The sequence below is a fragment of the Chiloscyllium punctatum genome, chromosome 38 (genome assembly GCF_047496795.1).
Source record: "Chiloscyllium punctatum isolate Juve2018m chromosome 38, sChiPun1.3, whole genome shotgun sequence".
NCBI classification, from domain to species: Eukaryota; Metazoa; Chordata; class Chondrichthyes; order Orectolobiformes; family Hemiscylliidae; genus Chiloscyllium; species Chiloscyllium punctatum.
In genome coordinates, this window is record NC_092776.1 from 31,393,712 (window position 1) to 31,405,885 (window position 12,174).

At 39.2% G+C, this 12,174-nt stretch overlaps 1 protein-coding gene across 4 annotated transcripts in view; it reads right to left on the reverse strand.

Moving 5' to 3' along the window:
- Window positions 1–253: 253 nt before the first annotated feature.
- Window positions 254–12,174, reverse strand: part of oat (ornithine aminotransferase) — a 28,777-nt gene continuing 16,856 nt past the window's right edge. For 3 of the 4 annotated variants that reach the window (XM_072557524.1, XM_072557526.1, XM_072557525.1), the window contains exons 9-10: window positions 7,259–7,403; window positions 254–2,649 (exon numbers count right to left, since the gene is read on the reverse strand). In XM_072557524.1, coding sequence (XP_072413625.1) covers window positions 2,489–2,649; window positions 7,259–7,403 — 306 coding nt within the window. In that variant the 3' untranslated portion in view covers window positions 254–2,488. Of the gene's footprint in view, window positions 2,650–2,720; window positions 3,457–7,258; window positions 7,404–12,174 lie in introns of those variants that run through there. The other variant, XM_072557527.1, reaches the window with a different exon arrangement.

A 12,174-nucleotide genomic window follows, 5' to 3' on the forward strand; every position in this document is an offset into this window, starting at 1 on the left:
AAGCAGCCAGCTGAAACATAGGGTTTGCAATTATGTGCATTATAGAATATATTTTACCAGCCATATCTTAATGAGATCTACCTTTTAAACAGAATGTATGAGTGAATATTACCATCTGAAATAACTCTGCAAGTTATAATAGTTAATGAAGCCAAGTTCAGGATTTCAATATTTTAGCTATCTGGAATGGTCAATATCAAAATGTAAAAATGTGAAAACAATGAGTGTGTCAACAAGTAACAAAAACACTGAATGCATGTTATACAACATTTTACTGAAAGGAAATTGAAGATTGAGACTACTTATAAATCTTTGAAATGAATCAGTATTTCACAAGGGAAATATAAGTTTATACTTCAACAGAAACACAGCAAAAGTAAGCTATTTCCAATCACCCACAGCAAGATTATTGCCCTGTGCAGGAAGGCATCTAAGAGTTGAACATGTTGGTATTAATAAGGCACTGCCACCAAACTGGTTATGAAGATAATGTACAGAGAGCACATCCCCTTTAGTTGCATTAAGAATAGCAAGAACACAAATGTCACTTATGCTTGGATCCTTCAAACTGCCAGTTACAATTTGCAGGCATACACCCATTGCCAGAAATGGCTGGCCACAAACACTTGAGATGCTTGCAACTTCTCCACTGAAATTAGACAGAAAATCATTACTCATCGTTCTAGCATTCTTTTCATAACCCAGTTGGACTAGAAACATGCTAAGCAGATTTTTAAACCGATGTTGATAAAGTTTACTCAAAACTCAATTTGGGATTTCTAACTATTGGCCAGAAAGATCTTTGGATGATAATATTAAAATGTCAATACATTCAAGTCTCCAGGGGTTAGCAACTTGACTTCTGACTGTAATATTAAATATTACAACATGGGCAATAATTTTTTGCCCTTCCTTCCCCAGCAAGTGAAGTTACATTTTGAGCCTACAGTCTCCTTGCATCTATGCATTTATTTGTAAACAAATTTGCCCTGGACAATGACATTACAATCCAGGTGTCAAAGCATTCACCAATTACGATCTTTAGGCTATAGTTCAGTATGACACCATACAATGTTATGCTTTGAAGAGAATCACAATTTGCTTCAGAGTAAAGTGCTCAAAGCCAATCACTAGAATCATAAGCATACAGCAATACCTACAAATTCATTTTTATCTACTATGGTTCTGCACAACATGGAATACTCCCTATCAATGTTCCCTCTAAAGTGCAAAACCTAATAGTTCCACAACAGATACTACAAAATTTGGCTTTTAAGTAAGTGTACAACTTCGTTAAAAAAAGATAACACAGTAGAGAAAAAAAAAGTACATCAGCCACACCACCAGTATTCAACTTGACAGCCTTCATTTGATCTTTTTAACGCTGCAGAAATAAGTTAACAGTCGACACTAACAATTAACAAAACAGCACATATCCAAAGGCCAGTATCTTGAAATGAAAGGTAAACTTAAAAGCCACAAATTGATTAATGTGTTACACTGGATTTAACAAAGACTTCTGATCAAATCTAACTAGATTTGCATCATTTCACAAAATACTAAAATTCAAACACTCACTCAACAGTTCTGATAACAATCCTCTGTGGACAAACTATCAATTTACTTGTTAAAACAGCACAATTTCAGTAAATCAGACGTGTCATAGAAATTTTAATCTGTTTTTCCTGAAGATCTTTTATATTACCAAAGAATTATGCAAGTGTACAGCATGTTAACCAAAATGGTCTTGAAGTTAAACTCTACATTCCATGCTTCAGTGATGCAATAGTAATTAACCTCCCAGAGCTGATTGTAATCTTTATTACTGCATTAAGCCAAAGACATTCACATGGGAATTGTATTAGAACAGATTATTTGTGCATGGTTGAAAAAAATCTATTCCAAAACTCTTCAAATTTTCTAACTAACAGTGATAAAATAGGAGCTATAATTCAGCACAGTTATATGCAAAATATCATTGAAAATTTCAACCAAAAAATGTAACAGAACTCTCATAGATTACTACAAAAATGTGTTTTATGGATGACAGCAAGGTGGCAAGTTTGATTCTTACGTTGCATACCATAAAAATTTTAAATGAAATCAAAGAGCTTCTATGTCCATACAAGATAATGGACTGTCCAAATATAATACCACACAGTAAGTTATCAGGAGAAGAGAATTTTTAGTGGTGGATGTATATATTGGACAGCACAAGTGAACTTGAATTGCACCTCAGATTTCATTGTCAGTTTTAAAATCAGACTTGCAACACAATACAAATTGTCACTAGGTTAACAGTCAACCAAAGACCAATTTCAATTCTGAAGTTAAATGTAGCTTAATTAAAGATAAAGCTTTTAGAAATGCTTGGCAGGTATCAAATATTTTGAATAAAATACCATATAGCTATAGAAATCAAAATTACATGATGAACCCATGACTCAAAAATGTTTTCGAAAATACATTTTAACACTATCTATATACTTCAAAAAGACAAAATAGTCTTCTGAATGATGTCCACACATTCTCTTAATTCATCTTCCTTGATGACAAGGGGTGGCGCCAGTCTAATGATGTCCCCGTGGGTTGGCTTAGCTAGCAGACCGTTATCACGTAGACGAATACAAACTTTCAGTGCATCAAAAGCTATAAGAGGAATAAAAGTTAAAGAAGCTATTGAGATGAAGTGTTCTAAAATCATTCAAAACAAATCTTCATAGCTTGTTCATTGTTTATGTAGTGGAAAGTTGTCATTAAAATATCTTTCAACAGTAAGTACAATTTTAAATATCACCTTGCTTTGAGCAAAGCAGTAGAAGGGGCACTAAAAATCACCCTGCACTGTTGAGCTGGAAATGCAAGATAACTAGTAAGGTTGCTACCCAATGGCTTTATGTACAGGCTCTGACTAGCTTGGATTCAAATAGAATGCTTTAGTTAAATAGCCAACAACTAAAAGTATAGCTCATGTTCACTTCCTCCTAAAGGTAGTGGCTATATGGAAGGGCGAAGGAAATTAAATCTTTTAGGTGAAGCAAGAACTCAGTAGAACGGAGTAGAAAGCAAACAAGTCATGGTTAATACTTCATCCACTATTTTGGGTCAACTTTGTTCATGCATTTTATGACCCCTAAAGGATTAAAAAATTGAAAAATACACTTACCTAATACAGAACAGCTTAGACTAGAAGGGTCCAAAGTTTAAACAGGTCACAAGTTAGCTGATCTTAGTGGGGATTAGTAGGAACGAGAAAGTTACACGTCCATAAATAGAAACATTCGCTCAATATTTAAAACAAAGAATGTTACCTACTTCTGGCGATATTAAAATGTTCACTCTGCATACCAGAACGTTTATTATATTGCAGTTTAACCTCTGGCAGGAATGACCATCATCTAGACCACTCAAGTGACGACAACTTCCACTGACAGGCATTACCACTGTGCTGCTGACCTAACAATCAGGATCAGACAGATAGTCTATATTGGCATAGTGAATATCTTGAATTGCGTTCCACAATCTCTGATCCTTTGGCTTATCATCTCTCTCACTGTAGCACTACTATTCAGGCAACCCAAACCTGGCTCAATGGGTGCAGAAAAGCAGGTTAGGAGTAGCACCAACTTAATAGAGGCAAAGAATAAAATAATATGTAATTAAAACTCTCATGGCATAGAAAGATGCATCAGTTTTTGAACACAAAGCTTCATGTAGACTAACAACTCAGATTTCCCACCCTCCACAATAACCCTACAAATTAGTTCTTCTCAAATATATGCCCAACAGAATAGAATTCCAGTACCCATTGAAAGGACAGACTGACATTTATCTCAGTTGTTCATATCAGCATCTGAGTGTAAACTTAAATGAGTAACGTGTACAGATTAAAAAAAAGAACAGCAAGTGATTTTCTATGCTCTTCCTCAAATGTGCTTAAGGGAGCACAAAACCATTTCCTGAAGGAAATGCAACCACATTCAGCTCTTCTTTCAAAGGTTTGACAGCTTTGTTGTTGGCCACTGCTCATAATCCGAAACATCAGGCCCTCACTTGAAACAATGGTTAAAGGGCAGCGATGACCCTGACACCATAAGTGAACCTGCTACCCCCAGTTCCAGGATATATCAGTAGTGAGATGACAGGCTCTCCAACTGCTTACATGACTACAGCCCCAATAACACAAGATGTTTGTCATCCAAGGTAAAATAGTCAGTCTGATGGGCACTAACAATTACTTTGAATACACACTTCATCCGCAATCAAAAGATTGCAGCTGCAGCATGCACCAACTGCACGATCACTGCATCAACTCAAGGCAGTTTTGTTTTTAAAAACAGTACATCACAAACTCATTAGCTCTATCACCCAGCAGGGTGGTATGAGGTGCATGAAATACCACCACCTCAAAACTCCACTTCCCAGTCACACAACATCATCTGACTTGGTGCATGGAGGCTCTTGACATTGTTCTTTGGGCAACTACAGTACATAACTATATAGTTAGGTATAGACAAGTGAGATCAAGTGACTCTTGAAGAATATAAAGGGACTAGGGGCAGTCTTAGGGAAATCAAGAGGGCAAAAAAGGAGATACAAAATAGAATTGGCAAACAAGGTTTTAGGATAACCCAAAAGTACATTAAGAGCAAAAACAGCAACTCGAGAGAAAATAAGGCTCTTTGAGGATCAATGAGGTCCTGTGCATGGAACTACAGAGGATGTGAGAGAAACTAAATGAATATTTCTCATCAATTTTTGCTACATAAAAAGCAAATGGAGGCTCTGGAACTTGGAGAAATAAATATTGATGCCATCAAAACAGTCTACATTACAGAAGAGGAAGTGCTGGAGGTCTTAAACGTAAAGGTGGATAAGTCTCGAGGACTTGATCAAGTGTATACTAGGACATTATGGAAACTTAGGGCAAATATTGCAGGGCCCCTAGCAGAGATATTTGTATCGTCTAACAGGTGAGGTACTGAAGAGTGGCTAATGTTATGCCTTTATTGAAGAAAGGCTGTAAGGAAAAGCCTGGGAACTATAAACCTGAGAGTCTGACATCAGTGGTGGTTAAGTTATAGACTCAGTTGTACAGCATGACCCTTCAGTCCAACTCATCCATGTCAGACTGATACAGTCCCAATTGTCAGCATTCGGTCCATATCCCTCTAAACCCTTCCTGTTCATGTACCCATCCAGATGCCTACTGAATGTTGTAACTGTACCACTTCCTCTGGCAACACATTCCATACACTCACCACCTGGTGTGTGAAAAGATTGCCCTTCAGGTCATTATAAATCTTGCCTCCCCACCTCACATTAAACCTATGCCCTTTAGTTTTTTTCCTCTCCTCCCTCGGAAAAAGACCTTGGTTTTTCACCCTACCCATGCCCCTCTTGATTTTATACACCCCTATAAAGTTACCCCTCAGTCTCCAACGCTCCAGGTAAGAACACCCCTACCTACTCAGCCTCTCTTTATAGCTGTAAACCTCCAATCCCAGCAACATCCTTTAGATGAAGCCTTTCAAAGTTTAACATCAGGGAGACCAAAACTGAATGCAATATTCTATAAGTGGCCTAACCAATGTTCTGTTTTGCCACCACATAACATCCCAAACTCCAGTACTCAATACACCGACAATAAAGGCAAGTGTACCAAAAGCATTCTTCACAATCCTGTCTGCGATTCCAACGTCAAGGAACTATGAACCTGATCCCAAGGCCTTTGTTCAACATATGCTAGGGACCCTCATCTGCCTTACCAAAATGCAACAGTTCACATTTACCCAAAAAAATCTCCATCTGAGAGATGCCAAACCTCCATCCTCAGCTCCAGGTTCTCTAGCTTTTGCATTCTTCCCCACAGTAAATACTGACAAAATACTCATTTTGTATCTCACCCATCTCCTGGAGTTCCACACAGATGGCCTAGCTAATCTTTAAGAGGCCTATAATCAGCAGTGTTCAGCAGGGATCCACTGTGGCTTGTCATTTATATATATACAATTTGGATTAGAATTTAGGAGGCATGTTTATTAAGTTTGCAGATGACACCAAAATTATTGGTATTGTTGATGGTGAAGAATGCTGGGGCAATGGGCTAAGTAGTGGCAGATGGTGTTTGTTTTACCAAAATTCATCCAAATTAAACAAGGACGGATTTATATAATTAATGGTAGGGTCCTGGGTACTGCTGTCAAACAAAGACCTAGTTCTTTGGAAGTTGCATCACAGGTAGACAGGGTGTTAAGACAGCAATTAGCATGCTTTCCTTCACTGCACAGACCACTGAGTATAGGAGTTGGAATGTCATGTTGAGGTTGTACAGGATATTGGTAAGGCCACTTTTGGAGTATGTGTACAGTTCTGGTTTCCCTGCTGCAGGAAGTGTATTATTAAATTGGAGGGGTTTCAGAAAAGATTTACCAGCATGTTTCAAGAAGGATTTAAGGATAGGATGGGACTTTTTTCACTGCAGCAAAAGGAGGTTGAGAGGTGACCTTACAGGGTTTTTTTAAATCATGAGCAGCATAGATAGGGTGAACAGCAAATGTTTTCCCTAGGGTGGGAGTGTTCAAACGAGGGTGCATATTTTTAAGGTGAGAGTTGAAAGATTTTTAAAAACAAAAAGGACCTGAGGGGCAACTTTCTCCAGAGGGCAGTTCATATAGAGAATAAACTTCTAGCAGTAGTAGTAGATGGGGGTACAGTTGCACATTCAAAAGACATTTAAATAGTTACATGAATAGTAAAGGCTTAGAGGAACAAGGCTAAACACAGGCAAGTGGGACTAGTTTAGTTTGGGAAACTTAGTCAGTATAGTCAAGCTGGATGGAAGGGTTTGGTTCCACGTTGTATGGCTCTGACTATAATTTTTTATGTACAGTAGAAGGTTAGACCATTCAATGAGCTGCATGAAAGGAGGTCTAAGGTAATGAAACTGATGAAGAATCCAAACACAGGTTTAATTGTAAAAGATGTCAAAGAATACCTATCAAACTTCTGGTTGTAGAATGCAAGACTGTGGGCTCAGCCTCATACATTTGGCTTTGCACTTCTAGATACAGTTGGTCTCCCTTGTAGTACATCAATTATTTTACAGATAATACTCTACAAATGCTCTATGTGCTGGAATCTAAGCTCTCTGTTCGGTGTCCAAAGAAACTTGAGAGTTCTCTAACAATTGGAGAAGTTGAGCTAGTATACGGAATGCAAGTGAGCAAGAGGTATTGAAAAACTGCCTAGCCCATACCTTTTGTTTCTCTAATAACAATGGCATTCAATAATCCTTTTCCTCTTACAGCAGTCACAACATCGGATGGCAATTTCATCAGCTCACTTCGGAGAAGCTTTCCCATTTCCTCTGAATTTTCAGCCAAATTTTCTTCTTCAAGAACCTGTATATTTCAGTTAAAGGACAGGGAGGATAAATAATTTAGCCCAGAAACAAAACCACAGACTTAAACAAGCTTCCCTCTTTTTACATACATTAACTACCATCTAACTGTTCATGGTTCCATAACAGAAACAGTTTGTCTATTTTATCTACACAGATGTTTTCTGATGACAGTTTCAGATTCCACTAGATATGCCTCCTAACTTCAAGTTTCTTCACTTTTAAAAACTTCCTGCAGTTCATATGTGAAACCTTGAAACTGAACAACATTACTTAGTTACTTCACATTTCTGAAAACTGCAGCATGAAATCATATTGAAAAGGAAAGCAGCCAAAACAAATCATTAGAATTTTTGTCATATTTCCAAACGACCTTTTCAGATACCATCCAAATTTGTAGCCCTCTGCTTTCCCTAAATACCAAAGCCAATTTCTGATCTGCCCACATGACCACAATTGTTAAAGTTGTCAACGTATAAGATTTAAAGTTCCTTAAAAAGGAACATTCCCCATTAATCTCAAACATAGCACACCTTCAGTGTTTTCAATTCCAACGTATAAACTAACAATTTGTTGCCAACATTCTATAGCATTAGCAAGATTGCATCCTTTGCTTTCTTTTACCATTCACATGTTATGGAAAGCATAAAGCAATTGTGTCTGTGCCAATGATTTCCACCATGGCTGTGAAGGACATGGTTACACTATGAGATGCCTTTCTAATTTCAGAGCCCTGGGTACATTCAGTTTCCTTTCAATCTATGGGAGCAAAATCAAAGTAATCATTTGGAATTCAAGAGGAATGGGTCCTTAAGCTCAAAGCTTGGTACCCCTTCCACCCCACAAACTAGCCAAATGATCCTCCACCCCAAACTATATGCATTAAAGTATATCCTTCCTTAAAACAGTTACTCAACGTATGATCTCATCAAGCCTCAACAGTGGCAACAAAACTAACAACCTGAAGGTTACAATTGATCAGAAACTCAACTGGACCAGCCAAACACATGGCTCAAGAACAGGACGAAGGTCAGGAATTACACTGCAAATAAGTCACCTCCCAACTTTCAAATGCCTGTTCACCATCTACTAAAGAAACCAGCAGTGTTATACCACATACGAGTATAGCTCCAACAACATTCAAAACAGCCAACTCCATTGAGTACAATGCAGCCAATTTGATTGGCACCGAATCCATCACCTTCAACATTCACTGTGTGTCAGCAGTGACTTGTGCTCCATCCACAAACTGCACATAGCAATTTGCCAGACTCACCTGAGACCTTACCAAACCTATGGCCTCTACAAGCAAGAAGGACAAATGCGACAGATGCATGGGAACACTTAACCACAAGTATGCTCTCAATCTCACACCATGTCCACTTGAAACAATACCAACAATTCTTATCTGTTACTCAGTCAATACACTGACTCCTTTCCTATCAGTATTGTCAATGAACCTATACCATAAGAACTACCACAGTTTGAGAAGGTTCACCATCAAGGGCGATTAAAAATGAGCAATGCTGACCTAGCTAGCAATGACATCTATGAATGAGCACCAGAAATTCCTTATTTTTGCATTATTCCATTTACCTTAAATACTTGTTCTATCTGCATGCTAATTGTTGATCTAGAATGACACCTGGATTATGTAATACAACAATTTCAGTCTCCCCCATTCTAATAATACCTCTATTATCGGAATACCTGATTATCCAAAGGGGATCTCAAGCTCACAATAGAAACATTACGTCAAAGAGCGGTTTCAACCCCGATTATGTCTTTTGTTTACAGGTATAATGATTAAAAACAAACTCGGCTCACTGAAATGCTGCCAAGAACAGTCGTGGACAGCCGAGGCACTGTCTCCAAATGAGTGACCTTCTGCCCTCTTCCCCGCATCGTCCCCCCAGACCCACACTTTCACTGGAGTTCTACACAGGGATGAACCCTAAACCCCTCTTCCCCAGATAATCGCTCCAACATTGTCCTGTACAGGACAGAGGTGGAACCTATCAAAAAGGTTGTGTATGTGTCTGTGTGCTATTTGGAGACTTACCCCACAAAGGCAGCAGCAGTCTTACTCTTGGTGTACAGTCCGGCTGTCCTGGAGACGGTGGGGGTGGACAAGGGTGCAGGGTCGAGGGAGCAGGGTTGGGGGCAGGCGGGGGGCAGTATTGGACAGGGTCCGGGATGAGCAGGGGAGGGGTCTCGCATGCAGTGTGCTTTTGCCTCATCTCCTAAACGAAGATGAGACTTCACAGAAAACTCCAAGCCCCAGAGGAAATCAATTAACCAAATTAAATTATCCCAACAGTGTCTGCCCATCTCGTTCAGATAATCGAGGTTCCTCTGTACACTTTTCCTAATTTCCCCAGCCAGTGTTGTATTGCCCATATCTTTTAAATCGGTCAATTTTTTTTTTTACTTATTTGCTTAATCTAGATTCCTTAGCAGAGGCTGATCCTTTCCCAAAGCTTGCTTTCCTACTCATCTTCAGAAAACGTGGTGACAATACAGTCACTCCTTTGATCCAAGTTATTTACATGGACCATGAACAGCTGATGTCCCAGCATTAACAAACTAACTAGTGAGGTTTTGGGCAGCACAATGGCTCAGTGGTTAGGACTGCTGGCTCACAGTGCCAAGGACCTGGGTTTAATTCCATTCTCAGACAACTGTCTGTGTAGGGTTTTCACATTCTTTCACTGTCTGTTAGAGTTTCCTCAAGCAACTCATTTTCTAACAGTTCAAAGATGTGCAGATTAGGTGGATTGGCCATGCTAAATTGCTACAATATTAAATTGTTCATAGCGTCCAGGGTTGTGCAGACTAGGTGGATTAGCTATGTGAAATGCAGGGGGTTGGATCTTCAGAGGCAGTGTAGACTTGATGGGCCGAACAGTCAGGGTTCTATGATTGATCCCAGCTTAGTTTGTTAATTAGCAATTTCTCTCTGCACACTAAGAGATGACCCAATCTCCATCAACTCTGATCTTGTGCAGCCTTCATGGGCAGTGTGGATAGACAGGAACTTGGAAATGTGTATTTGCAGTCCAAAACAGATTCAGTCTGCCCACACTGCTCACCATATTTTACCACAAAATCATAAGTTTGTAGTTTCAACTGTCACTTGCTTTGTCAATTTGGCAGAACATCAATCAGATAGGGTTAAGTGGAATTCTGAAATTATACAGACCCTTTTAACCTCTTACTTCAGTAAGGTCTTCAAGGTTCCACATGGTAAACTGGTTAGCAAGGGTAGATCATACAAATAGTGAGAACTAGCCATTTGGATTCAGAACTGACAGAGGGTGGTGGTGGAAGGTTGTTTTTCCAGACTGGAGGCTTGTGAAGAGTGGTGTGCCATAAGAATGGGTGCTGGGTCCACTGCTTTTCGTCATTTATATGGAACATAGGAGATATGACTAATAAATTTGTAGATAATGCCAAAATTGAAGGCATAGTGGACAAAGGTTACACCGTCTACAACAGGATCTTGGTCAGATGGGCCAATGGGCCAAGGAGTAGCAGAGGGAGTTTAATTTAGATTAATGTGAGGTGCTGCATTTTAGAAAGACAAATCAGAGCAAGACTTGTACACTTAATGGTAAGGTCCTGGGGAGTGTTGCCAAACAAAGAGACCTTTTGAGTGCAGGCTGACAGTTCCTTGAAATGGAGTCGCAGGTAGATAGCATAGTGACAAAAGGTCTTTGCTAGGTGTGCTTTTATTTGTCAGTGCATTGAGTATAGGAGTTAGAATGTCATGTTGTAGCTGTTCAGTACATTGCTTAGGTGACTTTTAGAATACTGCACGCAATTCTTGTGTCCCTGTTGAGGACATTGTGAAACTTGAAAGGGTTCAGAAAAGATTCACAGGGATGTTTCCAGGGTTGGAGGGTTTGAGCTGTAGGAGTGGTTGAATAGACTGTGGCCATTTTCCCTGGAGCATCAGAGGAAAAGGGGTGACCTCAGAGGCTTACCGGGTCATTAAGGGCATGGATAGGGTACATAGACAAGGTCTCTTCCAATTTTGTTTGGGGGGGGCGGATGGTTTCAAAACTGGAGGGTATAGATTTAAAATGGACCTGAGGAGCAACCTGTTCATAGAGGGTGGTGAGCATATGGAATGAACTACCAGAGGAAGTGGAGGCTGGTACAATTTACAACATTTAAAGGCCATCTGGATGGGTATATGAATGAGAAGGTTTAAAACAATATGGGCCAAATGTTGGCAAATGGGACAAGATTAACTTAGGATATCTGGTCAGCATGGACAAGTTGACTGAAGGGTCGGTTTCCTTGCTGGATATATCAGATTCTCAGATCAGCTATCTAGCTTTAACTTCCCCTTCATAACTTTGCCAAATTTTCCTCTGTTGATGAATGAATGCCTTTAAATCATCCTAAGGACTGGTTTCACGAATGGCTCTCAGGTTTTCCTTCCTTCAATTTTTACACATTAATCCCAAGTTATTTTGTCTCCTCAGTTTGTGTACCAAACATTTACTTGGTTTCACAAGTCAATATTCCATCAGCTCAACCAAAAAGCTGATCTTATTTTTCAGAACTCCACCAATCGCTGATTATCTTTCTTAAATCTACTTCAGCTAAATGTATTATGTAAATCCTAGGTCCCTTAAGTTATATACTACTACTTAACATTGGTCTCTTGAACATTGGATAAGTACTAAATCAAGGTACATAGGAACGGGGGTCTTGTTGTTCCATTTCTTCCAGCTAAAGTTTTAAAGAAAGATGGGGCTCAC